This window comes from Pelophylax lessonae (genome assembly GCF_965119305.1).
Source record: "Pelophylax lessonae genome assembly, chromosome: 1".
NCBI lineage: Eukaryota > Metazoa > Chordata > Amphibia > Anura > Ranidae > Pelophylax > Pelophylax lessonae.
In genome coordinates, this window is record NC_138768.1 from 178331689 (window position 1) to 178358838 (window position 27150).

The 27150-nt window shown below is 39.4% G+C and overlaps 1 protein-coding gene across 1 annotated transcript in view; it reads right to left on the bottom strand.

Moving 5' to 3' along the window:
- Positions 1-27150, bottom strand: part of TMEM232 (transmembrane protein 232) — a 288164-nt gene that overhangs the window by 255405 nt on the left and 5609 nt on the right. Inside the window, exon 2 of the mRNA XM_082243125.1 lies at positions 23214-23325. Coding sequence (XP_082099251.1) covers positions 23214-23325 — 112 coding nt within the window. The remainder of the gene's footprint in view (positions 1-23213; positions 23326-27150) is intronic.

A 27150-nucleotide genomic window follows, 5' to 3' on the forward strand; every position in this document is an offset into this window, starting at 1 on the left:
TAAGACATCATTCCCCTGGTCTTGAAACACGAAAAACCAGAGAGGTCGTAAAACTTTATGTTCAGGCCATGACTCACACAATGGGCGAAACTCAATTTCAGGATAACACCTGTGTTCAACCATACACAATGCAAGTAAACTATTGTTTCCACCCTGAGAAGACAAACAAAACTGTCTGGACAAAGACGAGAATCTGTCATTTATTTACCTAAACACAAACAGGGGGATAAAGTTGTTGAAATCTACACGGAGTCACATAAACATTGTCACTTAGATTGATGAGAACTGCAAATCTCAAAATGAATTTCAGAAAATCATAAATTGATATCTCTGCCCCATCATATACAAAAGGTGTTTTGGAACTATGATGTTATGACAACCTCCTACTGAGAAGTACATTATATTCTATCATATAGTAGTGTCAAATGGTCAGAAATTTCACCCATATTTTATCATCCAGTCCAAATCATAAATGTACTGTTGTTAACATAGTAATCCCTTAAATGGATAATACTCTAATTGGAAACAAACCATGTATAGAAAAAGTTACATATACAAGCTGTTGTGTATCAATATATATAACTGTATATGTATCTATACAATTCTTACTGCTACTAATTGAAGTCTTGGGTTAAAAAGTAAAGTCCAATATATATATTACATAAGATATATTAAATATTAGAATAGTGTTACCAAGATTAATCTTTATTCAGATACCTGGTGGATTAAATGGACGTCATAGATGAGAGCATGATTACATTTTATGTTTTTTTTATAATAGTCTTAAATGGAGAAATTTTAATTAATTTTAATATACTGGTTAACCAAGAGGTGTCACCCTATGACATCACCAGTTAATGAATAAGATGTTCCAACCAATAGGAATAATGTTCCTCCCACTGGGTTTGGCTTATGATAATTTTTACTGCCCTTTTGTTCAACACAAAATAAAAAGAAACCAGAGATGTAATAGGAGACACAACACAACACAACACACATCATATCTTGCCCAATATACATCACACTTACAACATACACACTACTAACAGCCATGCACAGACTCATCTACACAGACGACTCCATTTCAATCTGCCATGTATCTGAACCTTTGAGGGACGCCAAAAGAAGCTCCTCCCTAATTGGCCACCATCTTGGAAAAGCAGCCATCTTGAGGAACCTGGTAACTACTATTCTAAGCTAAGCGGCCATTTTAAATATGGTAATTATGCCTTGCTGTTATTTGATTATTATTCAATATTGTTTATGTACTTCCTTAAATGTTTTACATTTCGTATTTAAAGGGTAACGAAAGTACAATCCCAGCCGTATAAACCATATGTAGATTTTTCTCTAAAGAGATGATTTTTGTTTTTATAACATTTTTAATATCAGATTAAGCGCATTATTTGCGATTTTACGTCTTCCGTTTTGCATGGCTTATTCTCACTTCATCTGCAGTGGAATGACTTTCGGCCATGTGATTCGCAGACTATTGTGGTCTGATTATATAGAATATTAATTTATGGTTCATACTACACCTGGGAAATACATAATCTTGCTTTATTTTACTTTCATCGTTTAGCTAAATATCACATCGCATTTATCGTTTTAAGTTGGTATTTTATGTAAGGTTATCTCTTTGTGTCACTCAAGTATGATCATTTATGGTGAAAATATGTCTTGCGAATAAATATTCTTATATATATATTCCCTACTGTAGACTGTTTCACTAAGATTGGTATATGCTTTTAAAAAGAAATTAACTGGTATAAAAAAAAAGAACTTGGGAAAATTGCGTGGTATACTGTGAGTGTCTGAACAAAATTAATTGGGTTTTTTTCTTAGATATTAAATTATTTGCCGTAATCGGCTGGAGGCACTGCGTCATAATTCTATTGATAGTTCAGACATCGCCTTTTAGTAATAAATTAAAAATAGTCAAATTTTATACCAAAACGCACAACAGTATTGAGAATGAGAAACTGCAATGTAGGAATGTGTTAGAGACCACATGAATTTTGTGACTTATAAATATCACATTCTAAGATGGAAATATATTTACCTATTCTGAAATAGCAAAGAAAGTACTTCAAAGATATTCCAATATCAAAAACGGGGAGGGAGAACCAAGATTATGCCATATAAATCCCCAGGAAGAAGTATCCCTTTAAGCAAGACAAAAAATATATATATGGTGTGTAAGTACACCTAGATTTGTAAGAGATATATATATGTATATATGCTGATGGTAAGAGGTAAAATGACCAAAAATATTTACCCTTATGAGGCAATATTGCACACATAGAGTTCCATCCACACTGATATGTAATCGGGCGCCAAATTGCAACAGACTTTCCCAATGGTATGCTCCAAAACAATGCTACACAGGGGAGAGAAGGAGGCATAAAGCACGAAGTAATTTAGTCAGTATGAATAAGCCCAAAGAGAATCAGTGGAATGGTGAGAAAGAGAAATGTTCCATTACCGCAGAAATCTTCAACCGCATGTGTCGTTCCCCGGTGGTCTAGTGTGATACTGACAAAGTTGCGCCGGCATTTATACACCCTCTCCACTCCCGCGGCGTCTGACGTCACCGTAGGAGTGAGAGCGAGATGCACCCGGCGATCCCATTGAAGCCAAGCAGGAAGTGCGTCATACAGACGCGACCGCATCACATGATGCGAGCCGGAACCGGAAGTCAGGGATGACTACATCCGGTCCGATCGCCATGTAAGCAGAGGAGGTGAATTGAGAAGAAAAAATAGTCCGGAATAGATTCAAACACTCGGATCAACCCAAATGGCGCTACTTAAAGCGATAATACTTACCTGAGAGAATATTGTAATATATAAAGATATAAAGGCGATTTTTTAGGACACAGTCACATACAAAAATCTGCCTCAATTGCTCTCTAGTGTCTATAGTAAAGAATATGGATTCAGCTGTTGAACAAAAAGAAGTAAAGAGAGAAGAAATAAAATGTAATATAAGGCTCCAAAAAAGGAAATCAGCCGGGAATCAAAAGCGGTGCTGCTACAAACCAGGCCGGACCAATTTTGCCTGGAAAAATAAGGTAGGGCACTGCAGGTGCCCATATGGGCAACAAAGAACAGAGGCAAGATGAAGGCCCAGTTCAAATTGCCTCTCAATCTGATGGAAAAAAGTCACCCGATCTGTTTGACGCCCCCAGTCAGGCCCACCTACCGGTAAGGATCAGGAATTTGTTGAAAACAGTTTGATAAATTAGAGAAATTCCTTGTTCTTTTGTGAGTAGAAAACTACATCTGAAAAACATAATGTAATCAATTCATATCAACACTGTATAAATTAACAATGCATAAAGCATAAGAAAAGGGGATACTGTGTCAAAGCACAGGATCCTGACCTGTTAGTTTTCAACCCTGTTAGTGGATTTTAACTAACAATGAATTCTTTTGACATTGCCTAGCCAAGAAAGGGCTTGAAACTAATGGATTCATTTATACCAGGATACTGAATAGCTGATAAATTAAATATCCATTTTGTTTCACGTTGCAATAAATTTCTGTCTACACTTCCACCTCGTTCATTCAGTGGGACATGTTCCAAAGCAAAAAATGTCATCATTCTATCATCAAAGCCATGATATAGACCCATATGGCGACTAATGGGACTTTCAAACTTCTTGTTTTTGACAAGTTTCACGTGATCTCGAATTCTGTTAAAAAAAGGTCTTTTTGTTTTGCCTATATAGAAGGCTTTACAGCTACAGTACATTATATATACAACTCCAACAGTTTGGCAATTTGCAAAAAAATTGGGTTTATATAATTTCCCATTTGGAAGAACAATTTCACTCAAATTGGGCAAATATCTGCAGAAGTTACATCTTCTGCAAGAATATGTGCCCGTTAATTTCCTTTTACATTTGCTTGAAGGAGTGTAATGACTATGGACCAATTGGTCCCTTAATGATCGAGACCTTTTAAATGTTATTTGAGGACGGTCACCAATATATTTGGACACCTTTCCATCAGCCTCTAAGAGGTACCAAAATTTCTTTAAAATTAATCGTACCTGGTCATGTTGGCCAGAGTAACGAGTAATTAGCCGTACCTCATCAGTGTTTTTGTAGTTTTTTTCTTTTTGCCAAAAATCAAATCAGTTCTGTTCCATTTTTTAGCTCTGTGATAAGATCTTTTAAGACATGCCTGCTATATCCCCTACATAGTAATCGTCTCTGCAATTTTTTTGCCTCTCTCTCAAAGTCTTCTAATTGAGTACAATTACGTCTAATTCTTAAATATTGGCTGTATGGTATACTTGATACCAATGGTTGGGGGTGGGAACTATCTGCCCTCAGGATAGTATTCCCTGCTTTGGTTATACGAAAGAGGGTGGAGCCCAATGTTCCATCTTCACCTACATAGATTGTAATATCCAAAAAATCCAAGGATTTCTGGCTATATGTATATGTAAATTTAAGATTGAAATCATTGATTTTCAAAGTTTTGAGAAACTTCAATAACATAGTTAAAGAACCTGTCCAAATCATAAAAATGTCATCAATAAATCTTCTCCATAGGAGTACACAGGAGAGAAGAGACTCAAGATCCTCCCTGGAGAAGAGATCACGTTCCCATCCCCCCAGGTGCAGGTTGGCATAGGAGGGGGCACACTTGGTCCCCATGGCCACACCCTGCACCTGGAGGTAATGGGAACCGTTGAATAGAAAGACATTATTTGACAAAATGAATCTAAGAAGTGAGATGATGAAAACATTGTATTCTGATGAAGAACCTCCTCTCTCGGACAGGAATCCCTCCACAACTCTAACCCCACAATGATGCGGGATAGAGTTGTACAAGGCCTCCACATCAATACCCACCAGCCATGCATCTTTAGGAACTTGAATGCCATCTATAGCTTTAATCCAGTCACTTGTATCTCTAATGTATGAGGGTAAAGCCAATACGTGGGGACGTAGATAGTCATCCACTAATTGGCTAGCTCGCTCTGTTAGGCAACCATTACCAGAGACTATTGGCCTACCTGGAGGCTTTGACACAGTATCCCCTTTTCTTATGCTTTATGCATTGTTAATTTATACAGTGTTGATATAAATTGATTACATTATGTTTTTCAGATGTAGTTTTCTACTCACAAAAGAACAAGGAATTTCTCTAATTTATCAAACTGTTTTCAACAAATTCCTGATCCTTGCCGGTAGGTGGGCCTGACTGGGGGCGTCAAACAGATCGGGTGACTTTTTTCCATCAGATTGAGAGGCAATTTGAACTGGGCCTTCATCTTGCCTCTGTTCTTTGTTGCCCATATGGGCACCCGCGGTGCCCTACCTTATTTTTCCAGGCAAAATTGGTCTGGCCTGGTTAGTAGCAGCACCGCTTTTGATTCCCGGCTGATTTCCTTTTTTGGAGCCTTTTATTACATTTTATTTCTTCTCTCTTTACTTCTTTTTGTTCAACAGCTGAATCCATATTCTTTACTATAGACACTAGAGAGCAATTGAGGCAGATTTTTGTATGTGACTGTGTCCTAAAAAATCGCCTTTATATCGTTATATATTACAATATTCTCTCAGGTAAGTATTATCGCTTTAAGTAGCGCCATTTGGGTTGATCCGAGTGTTGAATCTATTCCGGACTATTTTTTCTTCTCAATTCACCTCCTCTGCTTACATGGCGATCGGACCGGATGTAGTCATCCCTGACTTCCGGTTCCGGCTCGCATCATGTGATGCGGTCGCGTCTGTATGACGCACTTCCTGCTTGGCTTCAATGGGATCGCTGGGTGCATCTCGCTCTCACTCCTACGGTGACGTCAGACGCCGCGGGAGTGGAGAGGGTGTATAAATGCCGGCGCAACTTGGTCAGTATCACACTAGACCACCGGGGAACGACACATGCGGTTGAAGATTTCTGCGGTAATGGAACATTTCTCTTTCTCACCATTCCACTGATTCTCTTTGGGCTTATTCATACTGACTAAATTACTTTGTGCTTTATGCCTCCTTCTCTCCCTTGTGTAGCATTGTTTTGGAGCATACCATTGGGAAAGTCTGTTGCAATTTGGCGCCCGATTACATATCAGTGTGGATGGAACTCTATGTGTGCAATATTGCCTCATAAGGGTAAATATTTTTGGTCATTTTACCTCTTATAATCAGCATATATACATATATATATCTCTTACAAATCTAGGTGTACTTACACACCATATATATATTTTTTGTCTTGCTTAAAGAGATACTTCTTCCTGGGGATTTATATGGGATAATCTTGGTTCTCCCTCCCCGTTTTTGATACTGGAATATCTTTGAAGTACTTTCTTTGCTATTTCAGAATAGGTAAATATATTTCCATCTTAGAATGTGATATTTATAAGTCACAAAATTCATGTGGTCTCTAACACATTCCTACATTGCAGTTTCTCATTCTCAATACGTATCATCCTTGGCTTGGCTATCACCTTCTCAACTGTAAGGGGCTAGTTGTCTCAGTTCCTCCCTCCTCATTCATCTGGTCTCTGGCACCTACGTTGTGTTCACCTCCGGCAAAAGAAAGGGGTCAGGTCTTTATAAAGGTACTTTTGGTTATTAGTGCTAAAATTGTGAAGTGTATGAGGGCATCAAATTTAGACCTTTTGGTTTCTGCCCTAGTAGTCATTCCTCTGTTCTATTGTTTATGTTTCTTTTTTTCTGTAATCTAGAAATGTTCACTCTCAAGAAATATCTGGCAAAACTCCTGAAGAAGCTATTATGAAGATGGCGAAACATGTAGAGTTGATATTTTTGAGTGCATTCCTTTGCTTTTAACATTTTATCAAATGTCCTGTCTTGTCCTTTTCTCTTTGTGTAATAAAATGTTCAATTTTTGAGAATTCCGATTTTTATCCATCATTTGCACCTTTAAAGTCCCAATTCCCCCCCCCCCCCCCCATTGTAGTTACTATTAATCATAGGGATGTGGTGCTTTTTATTCTATCTCTAGCAATATTTTCAAAAACCTTGTATGGCTTAGGAGGGGGGGGGGGGGGCAAGCGCCCGGCCTGCATTTTCTGACCTGCCAGCTGTCAGCGGGGGAACCCCCAGCTGATGAATCATCAGTTGTTAAGGATGTGGCGGCTGCCTGCTCATTAACAACCATGTTGTTTACTGGCTGATAAGGATGCCAGCGGCGGCCGGTTCTTTAATGCATGCCGGGACCACTACTTATTAACTGCATTTATGTATGTCCTTATGTGAACGTGAACTCCTGTTTTAGGCAGTATTTACTGAGCGTTTTTGCTTTATATGGTAAATAAAGCAATAGTGAATTGACATATTTAGAATCACATGCAGTATTTGGGAAAACACCTAAATACGGCATGCAATCTGCTTTTGTGAATGGAGCCCAGTGTGTGTTGCCAGCTTACTACAGGAAGATAGGAATATTCTTGATTTCTAGTAGGAAAATTTTGCATATACGGCATAATGCATTTAATCAGATAATTTACTAGTTAGACATAGCTGTGATTTATAATCTTCATTATGGACATAATTATATAGATTTAATAGTGGCATTGGACATTTCTCTTCCTTTGCTTAGCACTGACATGGTGAAATTAAACATTATTATTTATAGACGTGTCAGTTTATATATAATTTACAGTGGCAGTTATTTGATCATTCATTATCAAGTGAGTACTATTAATTTAATAATTGTCAGAACAACCTGGATTTAATTTTATTAAAAAGTATTAAAGTATTAAATATTCTGAATGTGTTATATATTTTATCTACTGGCCTGTATGGCACTGTACATCCATGGGATAGTATGATCTTGTGTGGTGGTTTGCTAAATAAAACAGTATATTATAGTTTTCTTTTGTACGTCTACAGCACAGACTGGGCCTTAATAGCTACCTGGCTACAAGAGAGTTAAGGTATGATGCTTACATTATGATTTACATGATTATTTGATTATATGATCCTATTCAATTTTATGATTTAATATGATTATTACGTTATAATGCCAGAGCTGTGTATGCAACTTACGTCAAGAAGATAAGTAGCTGACCACCAGTTGTGTTAATAAAGGTTCATACACCTAATGCCATGTTTTGTTTACAAAAGAGATCAATCACATAAAATGGTTAGTTCAGTCAGCCAAGTCCATATACATTGTAAAGGCTAATCAAAAACCCAATACAATTTAGGCAACTCTTTTTTTCTTTTGTGGCAAAAGATTTTTCAGTTCAGGTCTTTTAAATGATTACATTTATGGAGATTTATTGGGCCAGTATAGAACTTCCCAAAACACATACCACAGCGGTTGGTTTATTCAGAATCCTGGTTTTTATATCTCTTGTGGACTGATGTCTGTACGTTCCTAGCTTTACCACCAGTTTCCACTACCACTAGAATGCATCTCTCTCTCTCCTCTTAATATTCTATTCATTTAGTATAAACTTTGGAGAATACAGCAGTTGTGTAAATCCTTAGAGCTGTGATGGGGTACAGAGCAAAGAACTAGTGGAGAAATCAGTATCAATACCTTAAGCCAATGGATAGTACAATTCATCAACTTCCGTGAAATACGGGTATAGCAATATTAATGGATACACCCTTTGACAGTCAATACTATTGTAAACCGTATTGAATGCACTAAATGCCCGTACACACAATAAGAAAATCGGAAGTAAAATTCCGTCCGACGAACAATCTGCCGATTTTCGGATCGTTAGTATAGTGCTTTCAACAGACGATTACGAATTTTTGTGCCGGCTATAACATTTTTATCGTACATCAACACAATGTCCAATTTTCGTTTAATTAGTACAGTTTTCGTCCAAAACAAATCATAAGGGCAAGACTAGGCATGCTTGGAATCTAAAGAATACATACAAAACAAATGAACACATGACATCACTTCTGAAGTTGAATTCTGTCGTATGAGAATTTTCATATGAAAGTAACCTCTTCACTTTCCATATGAGATTAGCATGCAACAAAAAAATAAAGAAAAGTCGTCCGAAAATCTGATCGTGTGTACGAGGTTTAAGGCTGCCACTTTAATGTTTAGTGCCTATTAGCTATATTAAAAAAAAAAATAAAAAAATGTGCAAGGCTTGAGCTACCAGTATTACAGAAATTACTCTTATTCAGACATACAAAAGCAGGGTTTACAATGGAATGATCTTTTACAGGAAAAACAGACATGGCTAACAATTTACTTTCATTGTTCCTGCTAAGATACTATTGCTATAACAATGAACAACAATGGTAAGCATTGTTAGAGTATGTAACTGAACTGATCCATTCGCACAATAATCATGCACTGCGCGTCACAACAGAAAACTGGTGCTAAATCCTACCCTTTGTGTCCATTTACATTATTCAAGCTCTTTCTCTAGATATATTTTGCACATTAGTTGGAAGACTGTTGTATGCCCTTAACTTTCTGCTATAACGAAGTGGCTGTTTGAAAATAAACTGCTAGTGTAGCGTATTGTACTGTTAGGCATTGATTAATGCAGAAAGTTTGGAGTTTAAAGGGTAACTCCACTTTCGTGGGGAGAAAATAAAACAAAATAAAATAAAAAACAATATAGCATTTACAAATGTGACACAAATCATATTGTAATTGAATGTTATTATAAATTTCCTTTTCAATCAGCAGCTGTTGTAACTTTCTGAAAATGCAATACAATATGGCTACCTGGAGCTGTTCTGTACACAGAATGTATACTGACCACACCCCAGAAATATAATTTCCTGCTTGTGTGATTGTCTCACTAATTTTCCCAGAAGTCTGCCTAAGATACAAGTCAGATTTCTGGCATCCCCTGCAACAAAAATGTCATTTTTGGTGAGAAAATCCCATTAGGAACACGTCTAAAGGGATGCAGGCCCAGCAGCTTTCCTCATTAGAGCCCTGCAGCTGCTGTAGCTGCTGCAGCTGGTTAATTATGAAACCACTCCCATTTGACCCACTCAGCACAGAGGCACAGAGGAACAAACAATGATTTCTTCAGAATAACAAAAGATAGGAAACTGTAACAAAGTTTGTTAAAATCCCTGCAATGTACATAGATCACCCAGAGGGGAATGTTTTTTCTCAACAAAAGTGGAGTTACGCTTTAAGTCATATGTTTTATTGACTAACTTAAAACGTAAATCCACTTTTGCTGAAAAAAAAACCCATTTCCCTCTGGGTGATCTATATATCTACACATTAAAAATATTTTAAAAAACTTTTTTGCAGATTCCTACCTTTTGTTATTCTGAAGAAATCCCTGTGTGTTTGTCTGTATCCATGTGGAAAAGTGGGTCTAATGGGAGTGGTTTCCTAATTATCAACCAGCTGCTGCACCTGCAAAGCTCTAATAAGGAAAATTGCTGGGTCTGCATCCCTTTAGACGTGATTTCCTATTGGGAATATCTCACCAAAAATGACATTTTTTTTTGCAGGAGATGCCAGAAATCTGACTTGTGTCTGGAAAAATCAGTGAGCCAGTCACACAAACCGGAAACAATGTTTCTGGGGTGTGGTTAGTACACATTCTGTGTACAGAACACCTCCAGGTAGCCATATTGCATTGCATTTTCAGGAAAATTACAGAGCTGCAGATTGAAAAGGAAAGGTCATTTTTAATAATATTTAGTTACAGTATGACTTGTGTCGCAATTGTATACGCTATATTATTTTTTTTTCTTTATCTGCTATTTTTTTTCCCCAACAAAAGTGGCGTTAAAAAGGCAAGCTTCTGGAGATAACCTAAAATGGTATATTAAACCCAAAAACAAAAATTGTATATATTGTGCTTTACTAGGACTTAAATGTAGTGGCCACATTAGTTTTCCTTTTTAGTCTTTTTTTCATAGTTACATAGTTAGCCTGGTTGAAAAAAGACACAAAAAAATTTCAAATAACCAATATAATAATTTGTGGTCTGTAATTCATTGGTTGCAGTGACTTCTCTCTTAAGACCCCGTTCACACTGGGGCGACCTGGTCGCCACACAAGTCGCTCCGACTTAGAAAAAGGGTCCTGAGCTTCTTTGGGGCGACCTGGAGTGACCTGCATTGACTTCAATGATATCAAGTCCGTGCCGACCGCTCCGAGGTCGCGGTGCGAGCTGCGCACCGCGACTACACAGGTCTCCCCGGCAAGTCGGGTCGTCCCAGTGTGAACGGGGTCTTAGAGGAAATATTAGCAAATAAATGTTTTTTGCCTGGAAGTACTGTCAATACTTTGTTAAGGCCCACCCCCTTTATTTATTTATTCTCTCTTATAAAGCATAAAATGTAAATCCAGCTACTCATTAATGTATGTTTCATGTAATCCCTTTAATTAATTTACCATAGAATGTTTACAGGCAGCAGTTTTTGCATTACATTGTAGCAACAGGACCACAATATAACTGCCTAAACTGTTTTGCTATCATATATCACAACACTTTTTGTACATAGCTGCATAGATATGCAAAAATTAAGTTTCTTTGTTCAATGTTACAAATAAACCAGGTACATTTGTTACAGTACATGTTTGCCAGACTGGTTGCATATAACAAATTTACAGCAAAAACAGCAAATGACAGTAAAACAGAAAATATTTGTCTCTGAGCGCTAACCAGGGTACTAACTGAAGCATGTGTTTGAGTAAATAAGGACACTTAGGGTCCATTCACACTAGCGCGACTTGTCAGGCGACTTGGTCGCCTGACAAGTCGCGGTCGGTCGCTCGCCCGCCATAGAGTAGTACAGGACCCGTTCCCACACAAGTCGCACCAACTTAGAAAAGGGTCCTGTACTACTTTGGGGCGACCTGGAGGCGACTTGCATTGACTTCAATTATATGAAGTCTGTGCATGTCGCGCTGAGGTCGCGGTGCACAGCAAGTCGTGTCGCCCCTGTCTGAATGGGCTCTTAGTGATTTGAAGAATGTAAGTAAATGCTCTGCACAGTATTGAGCTGCTACTATAGTACTAATAAGGAGCCTTCCTCCCATCAAGCTGAAATTTCCCAGTTCCTGACTGCCTAAATGGACCCTAGAGCATGTGTGTAACTATAGGGAGCATGTTAAATGGCAAGATCCACTAAGTTAATGAATGTTATACTGTAATTGCCTCTCTGCAGAACCAACTATATGTTGAAGCTTCCCAAATATATGGTAAAAAATTATTTTCCACTTATGTCACCTCACTACAGGTCAAAGTTTTTTTAATGAGATACTACTATTCCAGTGGGAAAAAAAGACATCCAAGAGGCTCACAGAGCTTGATACAAGTTTAAATGAAGTAGTGAGAGGGCAGAAAACATGTGAAGAAAACGCTGACTCAGGTTAGGCTGCTCATGACAGACAAGGCTACCCTCCAGGGGCTAACCTGGCAGGTTCCCAGAAGATAAATGTGTATACATGGAAGAAGGGCCAGACCAAAAAGCCCAATTTATCAGGGTTTCAGTTAAAAATAAGAACCTTGCATGGTACGAAAAAGCCTGTCACTCTTTTGACATATAATGCTCAGGGTTTAAATTCTCCAGTTAAGCCATGTAAGGCCTTCAATTATTTCCATTCGGTGGGAGCGGAAATAGTGTTTTTTCAGGAGAATCATTTCCCAACCTCCTATAAATCTAACTTTGTCCAACATTCTTTTTTGCAAATACATCAGATAAAATGAAAGGGATAGCTATTTGCATTTCAAAAGCGTTCTCCCCGTCACAAGTAATATCCGACCCAGTAGCTGTTATCTTTTGGTAAAAGGGGACTTGCAGGGTACTCTAGTGACACTTCTCACCTACTATGCCCCATAGAAGGACCAGCTGGGCTTTTTCCACACTCTTCTTCAGATGTGTCTCTCCTTTTTGAGGGTACACTTTTGATAGGAGGAAACTCTAACATTGCCCTAGATTTCTCTTTATAGAAGACATGCCCGCCAGGCTCCAAGATCCTGAAGCCTACTAAGTTGGGCACAAAGTTTGCAAAACTGCTGCATGACCACGACTTGGTGGATATAGAGAGAGAATTTAACGCTACCACAAATAGACAATATTTTCACGTCCTCCACCTCTATACCAATATGCACGTCAGCTAAGATCGTGGAGACTCCTTGGTCAGACCATTCCCCTGTTGTTGTATTTATCTTCTCGCTTTGTAGTTCCATGCTCTCCTATACCTGGAGCTTAACTAAATCTCACCTTAACAACCTGGTGAACTGTCTTGATAAAAGGAATACATATCCTTGAACGATCCTGCCCAAATATCTTCAATGTCTTCATAAGGCTACAGTCCGGGGCATCTTGATTCAGATAGCCGCCAGGTTTAAAAAAAACACTATAATGCAATGCTTAAACAAAATGAGGAGGAATTAGCAGCCTTGCTTAAGAACATAATTGAAACACCCAGTTAGATTTACATGGTCTGATAGAGGCTGCTCGATTGGAGTTGAACGTCTGCCTTACTACGTAGGCTGAAAAACAACTACGGTGGACTCAGGCCAAATTTTTTCCCAAGCGGATAAACCGGGCAAGCTATTTGCAACTAAGTTAGCTCCTAGATGCCCCCTACCACATGTCCCTAAGATCAAGAGAGCAAATGGTTCATTCACACAAAATCCTTAGTTCATTTTACAAGAATTTCAACCCCAATAAGTGTTTATATGAAGATAGGAATGTTACCAACCAGCAAGATTTTGACTGCTTCATTGCCCATCTTCCTATTCTGTCTTTATCAGAAGAGCATAGAGAACTTTTACAAAAGGAAATAACAGTTGGAAAGGTGGTATCAGCCATTAAACAGGCCCCTATAAAAAGTTTGCTCCCCTGCTGGCTTCCCCCTTGACGCAATATTTCAACGCTATACAGTGTGGAGGCTCAATAGATTTGGACCCAATAGAGCATTCATAACACTCATCTCGAAGTCCCACCAAGATCTCAGGGATGTAGCTAACTACCGGTCAATTTCCTTAATTAATAATGACTTGAAACTATTCACCAACATTTTGGCAAACAGGTTATTGGCCTTCTTGGCTCACTACATACACTCAGAAATGAGATGCTCTTGTAGTTCGGCATCCGCAAAGCATTCAATTCTCTCTCATGGCCTTCCCTTTTTCAGGTGCTGGAGAAATGGAATTGTGGCCCTAAATTTTGGGCCTCGCTTCATTCTCTCTATAGTATGCCCTCAGCTCAGATAACTTTGCGTGGTCACAGATAGGAACCAATCCCCATTTACTCTGGGACTCGACTGGGATCCCCTTTATCACCTCTAATGTTCTTCATAGCCCAATAAAAACGTTGGTAACAGCTATCTGTTAGTACCCTGATATTTTAGGGATAGAGAGTTGGGGTCAGTGTCATAAGTGTGTGCTATTCGCTGATTCTTTTTATTTATTATCTCCTCACACTACTTTACCAAATCTTTTTTCCCTTTTGGATCATTTTGGGAAAATCTTAGACTTTCTAGTGAGGTGATGAATATTATTTGTCAAACTTAATATTACAAAGCCTCTGGGCTCAGTACCCCATTTAGTGGCAACAAACCTCGCTCTTCCACTTGGGCATTAGATTGACTCCCAATATTTAATCCCAGGCTGTTATATTATTTCAGAATGATACCTTATCAGGTTCCACTAACTGCAAGGTTCAATCAAAAATGTTTCACTTTATGGCAACAGATTGGTTTGTGTCACTATGTAGGCTTCTAAGGATCTGGGAGGATTGGGGGTCCCGGACTTTCAAAAATATTACCTGGCAGTGCAACTTGCTGAATAATGCCAACTTTATAGTAGTTGTTATAGGCCAGTCTGGGTGACCCTAGAGACCCAAGCTTGCTCCCACTTACAATGGATTTGATACTATGGATCCCCCAAGACACTGCAAAGCAATAATGTGTCCCACGCTCTTCTACTTTATAAATTGATGGGATTCAAACTGTAAAATTTGGCCCCTGCGCTCTTCACATACAACCGTAGCCCCCCTTTTCAATAACCCCCTCTTCCCACCAGGTATGCAAACCGATCTTTATAGTTGTTGGTTGAACAAGGCCAAATAGGAGATTTTCTCAACCACAAGGGGGTACGTCATTTGTCATATTTTATGCACAGCTTGGGGATGCCCTCTTTGGAGAACTTTCATTGACATCAAATTTATCATTTTCTAAACACCTTACAGAAAAATAGTTCTGATCTAGCTGTACATACCATGTTTGAAAACAGATGTATGCAAGAGACTCAACTGCAGGGGTGCATTTCCATGCTGTACAAACTCTTCATCACCCCATCTGATAAACTCTCTTAGCAGGTGGCATGAGAAAAGGATCTGGGCATAGCCCCTGAAGCGGAGGACTGGCGGTCATGCAATTCACATATTTACAAAGGCATTTTGAATATAGCCTTGATTGAAGCAGGGTATAAAGTTTATGGCAGGTGGTACTTGGTGCCAGATTGCTTTTCAAAGATGTACTCAGGCTTGTCAACCTCCTGCTTTAGGGGTTGTGGTCAGGTAGGCACGGGCTCTACACATATGGTGGACTTGCCCTAAAGTCAGCCATTTTTTGATAAGGGTTCACTCTCTTATATATTCAGTTACTATGGTCAGTATCACTAAAAAGGCCAGCATTGCCTTGCTGAATAAAAATATCCAGAAACACACACAAACTTGAATTCTCTTTATGTTTTTAGCTGCTAAAATTGCTATAGCTAACACTTGGAAAAGCCCAATTATCGATTTAGCACTGATGAACCGTAAGCTTACTTGGATCATGCTCAAGGAAAAGATAGTGAGCCTCTTTTGTGGGATAAACAAACTCTTTTTGAAAAGATCTGTCCCTGCTTATGTTCCGCTCCCACCTCATGTGGGTTCTGCACATGCTAATTTGTACTATTTTTTTCCTTTCAGTGTGGCATGTCATTTATTTTTTCCTATATGTCTTCCACCACAATGCAGGACATACATGCTGTAGAGAAAAAAAGGAGAGGTTGGAAACGGCGCTACCTGGTATTATAGATGTGCCAAGATGCCACAAAGTGATCTTATTATAAAACATATAAATGGTGAGATAATATATAATAATAAGGTGCAGAGTGCAAAAACGCAGAAACAAAATCGCAGAGACAAAAAATGGGCTAAATGTGATACTGCTCCAGTAGAAGTCCAATGACGAAACGCACGTAGGGCGGTACTCTACGTGTCACTTCTGGTCTGCAGTCTGCCAGTCCCTTGGAGTGCGGAAGGCTCTGCAACATATTGCTGAATCAATCAGACTGAATTATTTTTTGTATAGGGGGCCCCTCTCTCCCCCTTTTTTCTTCCCTATACCATTTATTGTCACTTTTTTTTTTTTTTTTCTTTTTTTTATCACTCAAGATTCTGGTGCACATCCTTGTTCTGATACATTCTGTTACACTTCCCAAAAAAAATTTATATTCTTTGCACTTAGTGATATTAGCTTTATTTTCTCACAGCACTTCAAGCATTTCTGTGGCGTATCACATTTAGCCCATTTTTTGTCTCTGCGATTTTGTTTCTGCGTTTTTGCACTCTGCATCTTATTATTATATATTGTCTCACCATTTATGTTTTATAATAAGATCACTTTGTAGCATCTTGGCACATCTATAATACCAAGTAGCGCGGTTTCCAACCTCTCCTTTTTTTCCCAAACATTGTTGGCTCCTAATTTTTTAGGGGCTGGTTGGTGGCAGCTTCTACACCAATATACATTTGTCTCCATCACTCCATAGCACTGGTCACCCCTTATTCATACCCATACATGCTGTAGAGGCTATGACCTAAAGTTTATAGAGAAATTATATTTGATGTGTTGGAACCTTGCCTGTAACCTTATTGATCTCTATAAATTCTCTGTTCAGGTTATATACATTTCTCATAATGGGGTATTTTTATTAATTATTTATTGTTAATTAAGATCTGGTCCACCCTGGCTTACATACTTGCAGGTTTCAGATGCCCAGAGCTGACTTGTTTGGGTTCGAGAGAGGTGGATCCCTAGCTGGACCTAATTTCTTTCTTTATCTTAGTCTCTTTCCCTCCCTTCCTTTTTTGCTTTTCTTTTTTTCTTCCCCTCTTGTCTTCTTTCTGTCCCCCATTTTTTCTTTTTGTAGTAACTTAGCTCTAGTTGAGGGGTTATTCGACCCCGATAAATGATTAAGATGTCAGTTGGAAATTTGTTTCAGCATTTCACAACACAAGTTATGCGCTTTAATACTTTGATGTTGATCTTACAGATGCTATGTATTGATGGTCCCGCAGGCCCTATGGGTCTTCTCTGCTTTCAGACTAGGCCCACTGAACAATCCAGCTCCATCATTACGTTTTTTTTTTTGTGTACCTTTCACACTGCATGTGCAGTGCGCTGTAAGAGATATCTTTGTTGTTATGTCTTGTTTTTGCTTGGAAAGCAAAATCCAATAAAAATGATTGAAACAGAAAAAAGAAATTAAGTACTGTATACTGCTGTGCCATTTATTTGAATGGTACCCCAGAAACCTAGCTACAGCTCCACAATACACATTAGTTGAACACATTTTAATATTGCAGCGTTTATCTGCTGTAATGTTACAAACATGTATGCAGTGTATACGCACATACACACAGTTTATACAGTGACAGGGCTGAACCTTGTCACATTGTTAAATGAGGTATATGTCAAACAGGGTTCTCCATGGTGAAGGTTGGGGGACTCCAGGATTGCTATTCTGAGTGGGCAAAACCCTGGATTAGGTTGTGGAGTGCAGGTGTACAAAGCCTTTTTTATCAAGGGACTGCCTATTACTTTGGGAGAAATGCAGCACCTCTGTAATATATATATATATATATATATATATATACAGTATCTCTCAAAAGTGAGTACACCCCTCACATTTTTGTAAATATTTTATTATATCTTTTAAACTGACAACACTGAAGAAATTACACTTTGCTACAATGTAAAGTAGTGAGTATATTGCTTGTATAACAGTGTAAATTTGATGTCCCCTCAAAATAACTCAACACACAGCCATTATTGTCTAAACTGCTGGCAACAAAAATGAGTACACCCCTAATGTCCAAATTGGGCCCAATTAGCCATTTTCCCTCCAGTGTCATGTGACACTGTTACAAGGTCTCAGGTGTGAATGGGGAGCAGGTGTGTTAAATTTGGTGTTATCGCTCTCACTCTCTCATACTGGTCACTGGAATTTCAACATGTTACCTCATGGCAAAGAACTCTCTGAGGATCTGAAAAAAAGAATTGTTGGTCTACATAAAGATGGCCTAGGCTATAAGAAGATCGCCAAGACCCTGAAACTGAGCTGCAGCATGGTGGTCAAGACCATACAGCATTTTAACAGGACAGGTTCCACTCAGAACAGGCCTCGCCATGGTCGACTAAAGAAGTTGAGTGCACATGCTCAGCGTCATATCCAGAGGTTGTCTCTGGGAAATAGACATATGAGTGATGCCAGCATTTCTGCAGAGGTTGAAGGGGTGGGGGGTCAGCCTGTCAGTGCTCAGACCATATGCCGCACATTGCATCAAATTGGTCTGCATTGCTGTCGTCTCAAAAGGAAGCCTCTTCTAAAGATGATTCACAAGAAACCCCGCAAACAGTTTGCTGAAGACAAGCAGACTAAGGACATGGATTACTGGAACCATGTCCTGTGGTCTCATTAGACCAAGATAAACTTATTTGGTTCAGATGGTGTCAAGTGTGTGTGGCAGCAACTAGGTGAGGAGTACAAAGACAAGTGTGTCTTGCTTACAGACAAGCATGGTGGTGGGAGTGTCATGGTCTGGGCTGCATGAATGCTGCCGGCACTGGGGAGCTACAGTTCATTGAGGGACAAAAGAATCCCAACATGTACTGTGACATACTGAAGTAGAGCATGATCCCCTCCATTCAGAGACTGGGCCACAGGGCAGTATTCCAACATGATAACGACCCCAAACACACCTCCAAGACGACTACTGCCTTGCTAAAGAAGTTGAGGGTAAAGGTCAAAAGCCAAGCATGTTTCCAGCCCTAAACCCTATTGAGCATCTGTGGGGCATCCTCAAATGGAAGGTGGAGGAGCGCAAGGTCTCTAACATCCACCAGCTCCGTGATGTCGTCATGGAGAAGTGTAAGAGGACTCCAGCGACAACCCAAGAGGGTTAAGGAAAAATAATGGTGGCCACACAAAATATTGACACTTTGGGCCCAATTTGAACATGTTCATTTAGGGGTGTACTCACTTTTGTTGTCAGCGGTTTAGACATTAATGGCTGTGTGTTGAATTATTTTGAGGGGACAGCAAATTTACACTGTCATACAAGCTGTACATTCACTATTTTACATTGTAGCAAAGTGTCATTTCCTTAGTGTTGTCACATGAAAAGATATAATAAAATATTTACAAAAAGGTGGGGTGTACTCACTTTTGTGAGATACTGTATATATATATATATATATATATATATATATATATATATACTGTAGTATATATACACATATCTGGGAACACTGGAAAATGTCTCCTGTCCTGCTGAGTGCACCTGCTGTCTGCTTTTTTTTTTACATATTTTTTCCATGTATAGCACCCTGGCCAATATCCCTGCAAGTGTGTGCAGTGGCCAGGGCTGGTGATAAAAATCGCGGAATCCTGTACAGACGACCTGACAGCCCCCCAAGAAAACATTAAAGCTATATTTCGTTAAAAATGCAATAAAATCATTACTAGCAGACATAAATACAACATAACTCACATCATTTCTGCTAAATCTAAAAGATAAAACTGAGTTAAAAAATAAACCTATGTGTGTGAATGAGGTCTTGGGGCTCATGCACATGGGTGCTGTGGTCTGTGAATCAGTGGTTCATTGAGCCACCTGGAGCTGTACAAACACAGCTGCATGTCCTAATTTGACAGGCGTGGGGTGCAGGTGTACAGCCCGAACACTGACAGTGTGCATGTGGGGGCCACTCACCTGCACATCTGTCCAAGTAGGGCCTGTGGCTGTGTTCGTACAGGTCCTGCATCCCCATAGAATGACAAATGGCTGTAGCTCGAAACCCTCCTTTACACAGCCCGGGTAACCGTGTGAATAAGCCCCTAATTATATTTTCTCTAACTTAAAAAACAGCGATGTGCTGTCACTACTAAGGGGGATTCCATTTTCATCTGGTCTTCTCTCTGGGTTCTTGGGCTCCAGTCATTTGGCCAAACTGCGATGACGTAACTCACACGCATGCGCGCGCAAGTGTCATGGCCACAGCACAGCTCTCTCAATGGATGGTATGTTCTCCATTAAGAGCGCAGTGCACATGCGCTGGTGCTATCACCGGTTGCTACATTTAGGAGATATTCACTAGACCTGCATGTAAGCCCTATTATAGGCTTACTTGTAGATACAAGATATAAAATGGAGTTTACTACTGACAGGTCGGTAAGTAAATGGTTAAACAGAAGGAGTTGATACATGGATGCAGAGGGAACTAACAGTGAAGTGCATACGTCAGGAAGCAGTCTGGGGGAGGGAAATGGGAAGCCCAGCTACATAAAACACACTATATTGTCCCTGGATCAAGATAACAGGCAGCTATGGAACCGGTGAAACAGTACGTTTTTCACCCTATGGCAATGCAGCTGAACAGCTGTGACTGTGTCAATAAGGGAAAGAGATGAAAAAAATATACAGGCTGGGACAAGGTGTATAGGAATAACTGCAGGGAGAGAAACAAAGTTACAGAGATGACAAACTCAGGAGCAGAGCTAACATTGGAGCCAGGGTTGGGAGGGGGGCCCACACAGGGAGGGGGAATAGTGAGGGACAGCTGTCTCTTTCAGCAGATAAAAGCTGGCAACAGGGAGAGGGGGAGAGATCAGCTTTCAGCTGCTGGAGGAAGATTTCTGTAAATGTCGGTCATCACTAATCATCACTAATCCCCCTTCTTGTGTGGGCCCCCCTGTGTGCTCGGGCCCCCTACAAGAGGACCGGCGGTCCCCCCCATCAGCGGCCATGGCAGTGACTCACCTCTACATTACATATTTGGGTACAGTATGCAGGCTATGGCTAGGCTAAAAGAATGGAAATTTATATATGTGCCTAATTTTGTTTAAAAATGTTCAATTTTTGAAATTCTGTTTGAGTTTCTAATGGTTATTGGGATCAAATTGCCAATCGTTTTCACTGTATTGACAAGAAAATTCAAAAGTAGCAGGATGGAAAATTTTCTCACAAAATTCTAACTTTGAATGTGCAATGCGCATATGCTAGGCGCAGAATTCAATTTTAAGGGCTTTTGAACAAAATTAGTTGACTAGATGAAGACAAAATCAAATACTCTGGTGAATGATTTTTAAAAATTTCTGTAAGAATGTTTAAACAAAATTCCACTGGTGTATGGCCAGGTTAAGGGCTTGTTTGCACTATATGTGCATAAAAAAAACATTCTATGCTCCGCAGATATGAGTGTGTTTTCATTAGTTTTTATGTACATATGGTGTGAACAAGTGATGTATAATGGCTGTTACAGTGAGGGAAAAAAGTATTTGATCCCCTGCTGATTTTGTACATTTGCCCACTGACAAAGAAACGATCAGTCTATAATTTTAATGGTAGGTTTATTTTAGTAGTGAGAGACAGAACAACAACAAATAAAGTCCAGAAAAATGCATTTAAAAAAAGTTATAAATTGATTTGCATTTTAATGAGTGAAATAAGTATTTGACCCCTTCGCAAAACATGACTTAGTATTTGGTGGCAAAACACTTGTTGGCAATTACAGAGGTCAGACATTTCTTGTAGTTGGCCACCAGGTTTGTACCCATCTCAGGGTACATTTTTTTCCCACTCCTCTTTGCAGATCCAATCCAAGTCATTAAGATTTCAAGGCTGACATTTGGTAACTCAAACCTTCAGCTCCATCTACATATTTTCTATGGGATTAAGGTCTGGAGACCGGCTAGGCCACTCCAGGACCTTGATGTTCTTTTTTTTTTCAGCCACTCCTTTGTTGCCTTGGCCAAGTGTTTTGGGTCATTGTTATGCTTGAATACCCATCCACGACCCATTTTTAATACTCTGGCTGAAGGAAGGAGGTTCTCACCGAAGATTTGACAGTACATGGCCCCGACCATTGTCCCTTTGATAAAGTGAAGTTATCCTGTCCCCTTATTAAAAAAACACCCCCAAAGTATAAGGTTTCTACCTCCATTTTTGACAGTGGGTTTGTTGTACTTGGGGTCATAGGCAGCATTCCTCCTCCTCCAAACACAGCGAGTTGAGTTGATGCCAAAGAGCTTGACTTTGGTCTCATCTGGCCACAATACTTTCACCCAGTTCTCCTCTGAATCATTCAGATGTTCATTAGAAAACTTCAGATGGGCCAATACATTGCTTTCTTAAGTAGGGGGCGCTGCAGGATTTTAGTGCTTCATGGCATAGTGTGTTACAAATTGTTTTCTTGGTGACTATGGTCCCAGCTGCCTTGAGGTCTTTGACAAGATTCTCCCATGTAGTTCTGGGTTGATTCCTCACCATTCTCATGATCATTGAAACTCCATGAGGTGAGATCTTGCATGAAGCCCCAGACCAAGGGAGATTGACATTTATTTTGTGTTTCTTCCATTTGCAAATAATCGCACCAACTGTTGCCACCCTCTCACCAAGCTGCTTGGAGATGGTCTTGTAGCCCATTCCAGCCTGGTGTAGGTCTACAATCTTGTCCCTGACATCCTTCTGTGGACAGATGTCCTTTATACAGGTACCAAGCTGAGATTAGGAGCACTCCCTTTAAGAGAGCGCTCCTAATCTCAGCTCGTTACCTGTATAGAAGAAATTATAGACTGATCATTTCTTTGTCAGTGGAAAAAGGTACAAAATCAGCAGGGGATCAAATACTTTTTTCCCTGAATGTAAATCTACCACAAGAACCTCTAAAGTGAGTGTTACTGTTGAAGAAAATTGGGAAATGCACCTTTAACTCCTATTTACCTTTTATGACTGACCTAATGTATAATGTTTGTTCATGATTATAAATTGCTAAGTTAAGTACTAAAAAGCCTGAACCTAACAAATGTATCAATTTTTTCTTTTAAATCCGTAAACTTTGCAATTGTAAAAGATATAATTGTCTAGCTGTTGATATCATTTTCTTGGCAGCAAGTAGATGAGGTGAAATGCATGCCAGGAAGTACGTGTGCATAACTTTGCCTAGCTTCCACTTAAACCCCTCGTAAACTTTTGTTACCTTGCATCGATGAAGTATTTTCCTAGCAGAGTCAAGCATATGCTCTTGAACCTCCAGCTCTTCTGCAGCATTAAACTGTTTGATGAATTCCTCTGTGGCTTCCAAGGGGCTTCTAAATGAAGATCACAAAGAATGCAGTGGTTTGAAATGTCATTTACTTACATGAAACAATCCTCTATTGAATCATCAAATGAAGAAAAAAAGGAAAAAGGAACAATATGCCTCAGTAATAAAGATGTAGAGCAAAAGTCTTTTTTTTCTTTATCATATGTAACATTAGAAGACGACAAAGGTTCTTTATAATTACATTTTTCAAAAGGTTTTTTTTTTTCCCTCCAGATACATAGATATACATACAATTTTGTACACAGTGATACATTTGCAATAACATAAAAGAGATAGATAGACACAAAAGGCAGACAGATATAGATCATATAGGGAAATAGGGATAGATAGATAGATAGATAGATAGATAGATAGATAGATAGATAGATAGATAGATAGATAGATAGATAGATAGATAGATAGATAGATAGATAGATAGATAGATAGATAGATAGATAGATAGATAGATAGATAGATAGATAGATAGATAGATAGATAGATAGATAGATAGATAGATAGATAGATAGATAGATAGATAGATAGATAGATAGATAGATAGAATTTTGAATACATAGAAATATAGATAGATTCATTAATTCATCATAGCTGTGTGTGGCCTATTGCATTAGGATGTGCGCCTCAAAACTCAAGCAACACACATGTGTGGGTATGTATGTGTCTATATACACTACTTTTAAAAAGTTTGGGGTCACTTAGAAATGTCCTTATTTTTGAAAGAAAAGCACTGTTTTTTCAATGAAGATAACATTAAATAAATCAAAATTACAGTCTAGACATTGGTAATGTGGTAAATGACTATTCTAGCTGGAAACAACTGATATTTAATGGAATATCTACATAGGTGTACAGAGGCTCATTTCCAGCAACCATCACTCCTGTGTTCTAATGGTACATTGTGTTAGCTAATCGTGTTAAAAGGCTAATTGATGATTACAAAACCCTTGTGCAATTATGTTAGCACAGCTGGAAACCGTTGTGCTGATTAGAGAAGCTATAAAACTGGCCTTCCTTTGAGCTAGTTGAGTATCTGGAGCATCAGCATTTGTGGGTTTGATTATACTCTCAAAAAGGCCAGAAAACTTCCTTCTGAAACTCAACAGGCTATTCTTATTCTGAGAAATGAAGGCTATTTCATGCGAGAAATTGCCAAGACACTGAAGATTTCCTACAACAGTGTGTACTACTCCCTTCAGAGAACAGCACAAATGGGTTCTAACCAGAATAGAAAGAGAAGTGGGAGGCCCCAATGCACAACTAACCAAGAGGACAAGTACATTAGAGTCTCTAGTTTAAAAAATAGACACCTCACAGGTCCTCAACTGGCAGCTCCATTAAATGGTACCCGCAAAATGCCAGTCTCAACGTCCTTAGTGAAGAGGCGACTCCGGGATGCTGGCATTCTAGGCAGAGTGACAAAGAAAAAGCCATATCTGAGACTGGCCAATAAAAGGAAAATATTAAGATGGGCAAAAGAACACAGACATTGGACAGAGAAAGATTGGAAAAAAGTGTTATGGACAGATGAATCTAAGTTTTAGGTATTTGGATCACACAGATGAACATTTGTGAGACGCAGAAAAAGTGAACAGATGCTGGAGGAGTGCCTGACGCCATCTGTCAAGCATGGTGGAGGTAATGTGATGGTCTGGAGCTCCTTTGGTGCTGGTAAAGTGGGAGATTTGTACAAGGTAAAAGGGATTTTGATTAGGGAAAGCTATCACTCCATTTTGCAACGCCATGTCATACCATGTGAACAGTGCTTGATTGGAGCCAATTTCCTCCTACAACAGGACAATGACCCAAAGCACACCTCCAAACTATGCAAGAACTATTTAGGGAAGAAGCAGTCAGCTGGTATTCTGTCTGTAATGGAGTGGCCAGCGGAGTCACCAGATCTCAACCCTATTGAGCTGCTCTGGGAGCAGCTTGACCGTATGGTACGTAAGAAGTGCCCATCAAGCCAATCCAACTTGTGGGAGGTGCTTTAGGAAGCGTGGGGTGAAATTTCTTCAGATTACCTCAACAAATTGAAAGCTAGAATGCCAAAAGTCTGCAAGGCTGTAATTGCTGCAAATGGAGAATTATTTGATGAAAGCAAAGTTTGAAGGACAAAATTATTATTTCAAATAAAAATCATTATTTCTAACCTCGTCGTCAATGTCTTGACTATATTCTCTATTCATTTTGCAACTTATTTGATAAATTAAAGTGTGAGTTTTCATGGAAAACATGAAATTGTCTGGATGACCCCAAACTTTGGAACGGTAGTGTGTATATAATATATATATATATGTATACACACACACAGTATCTCACAAAAGTGAGTACACCCCTCACTTTTTTTGTAAATATACTGTATTTTTATATCTTTTAATGTGACAACACTGAAGAAATGACACTCTGCTACAATGTAAAGTAATGAGTGTACAGCTTGTATAACAATGTAAATTTGCTGTCCCCTCAAAACAACTCAACACACAGCCATTAATGTCTAAACCGCTGGCAACAAAAGTGAGTACACCGCTAAACCGAAATGTCCAAATTGGGCCTAAAGTGTCAATATTTTGTGTGGCCACCATTATTTTCCAGAACTGCCTTAACCCTCCTGAGCATTAAGTTCACCAAAGCTTTACAGGTTGCCCTTGGAGTCCTCTTCCACTCCTCATTGACGACATCACAGAGCTGGTGGATGTTAGAGACCTTGAGCTCCTCCACCTTTCGTTTGAGGATGCCCCACAGATGCTCAATAGCATTTAGGTCTGGAGACATGCTTGGCCAGTCCATCACCTTTACCTTCAGCTTCTTTAACAAGACAGTGGTCATCTTGGAGGTGTGTTTTGGGTCATTTTCATGTTGGAATACTTCCCTATGGCCCAGTCTTCAAAGGGAGGGGATCATGCTCCACTTCAGTATGTCACAATACATGTTGGCATTCATGTTTCCCTCAATAAACTGTAGCTCCCTAGAGCTGGCAGCACTCATACAGCCCCAGACCATGACACTCCCACCACCATGCTTGACTGTATGCAAGACACACTTGTCTTTGTACTCTTCACCTGGTTGTCACCACACAAGCTTGACACCATCTGAACCAAATATGTTTATATTGGTCTCATCAGACTGCAGGACATGTTCCAGTAATCCATGTCCTTAGTCTGCTTGTCTTCAGCAAACTGTTTGTGGGCTTTTTTGTGCATCATCTTTAGAAGAGGCTTCCGTCTGAGATGACAGCCATGCAGACCAATTTGATGCAGTGTGCGGCATATGGTCTGATCACTAACAGGCTGACCCCCCACCCCTTCAACCACTGCAGCAATTCTGGCAGCACTAATACGTCAATTTCCCAAAGACAACCTCTGGATATGACGCTAAGCACACACAGTCAACTTCTTTGGTTGACCATGGCAAGGCCTGTTCTGAGTGGAACCTGTCCTGTTAAATCGCTGTATGGTCTTGGCCTCCGTGCTGCAGCTCAGTTTCAGGGTCTTGGCAATCTTCCTATAGCCTAGGCCATCTTTATGTAGAGCAACAATTTCTTTTTTTCAGGTCCTCAGAGAGTTCTTTGCTATGAGGTGCCATGTTGAACTTGCAATGACCAGTATGAGAGATGAAGAGCGATAACTCCAAATTTAACACACCTGCTCCCCATTCACACCTGAGACCTTGTAACACTAACAAGTCACATGACACCGGGGAGGGAAAAATGGCGGTTTAAACATTAATGGCTGTGTGTTCAGTTATTTTGAGGGGACAGCAAATTTACACTGTTATACAAGCTGTACACTCACTATTTTACATTGTAACAAAGTGT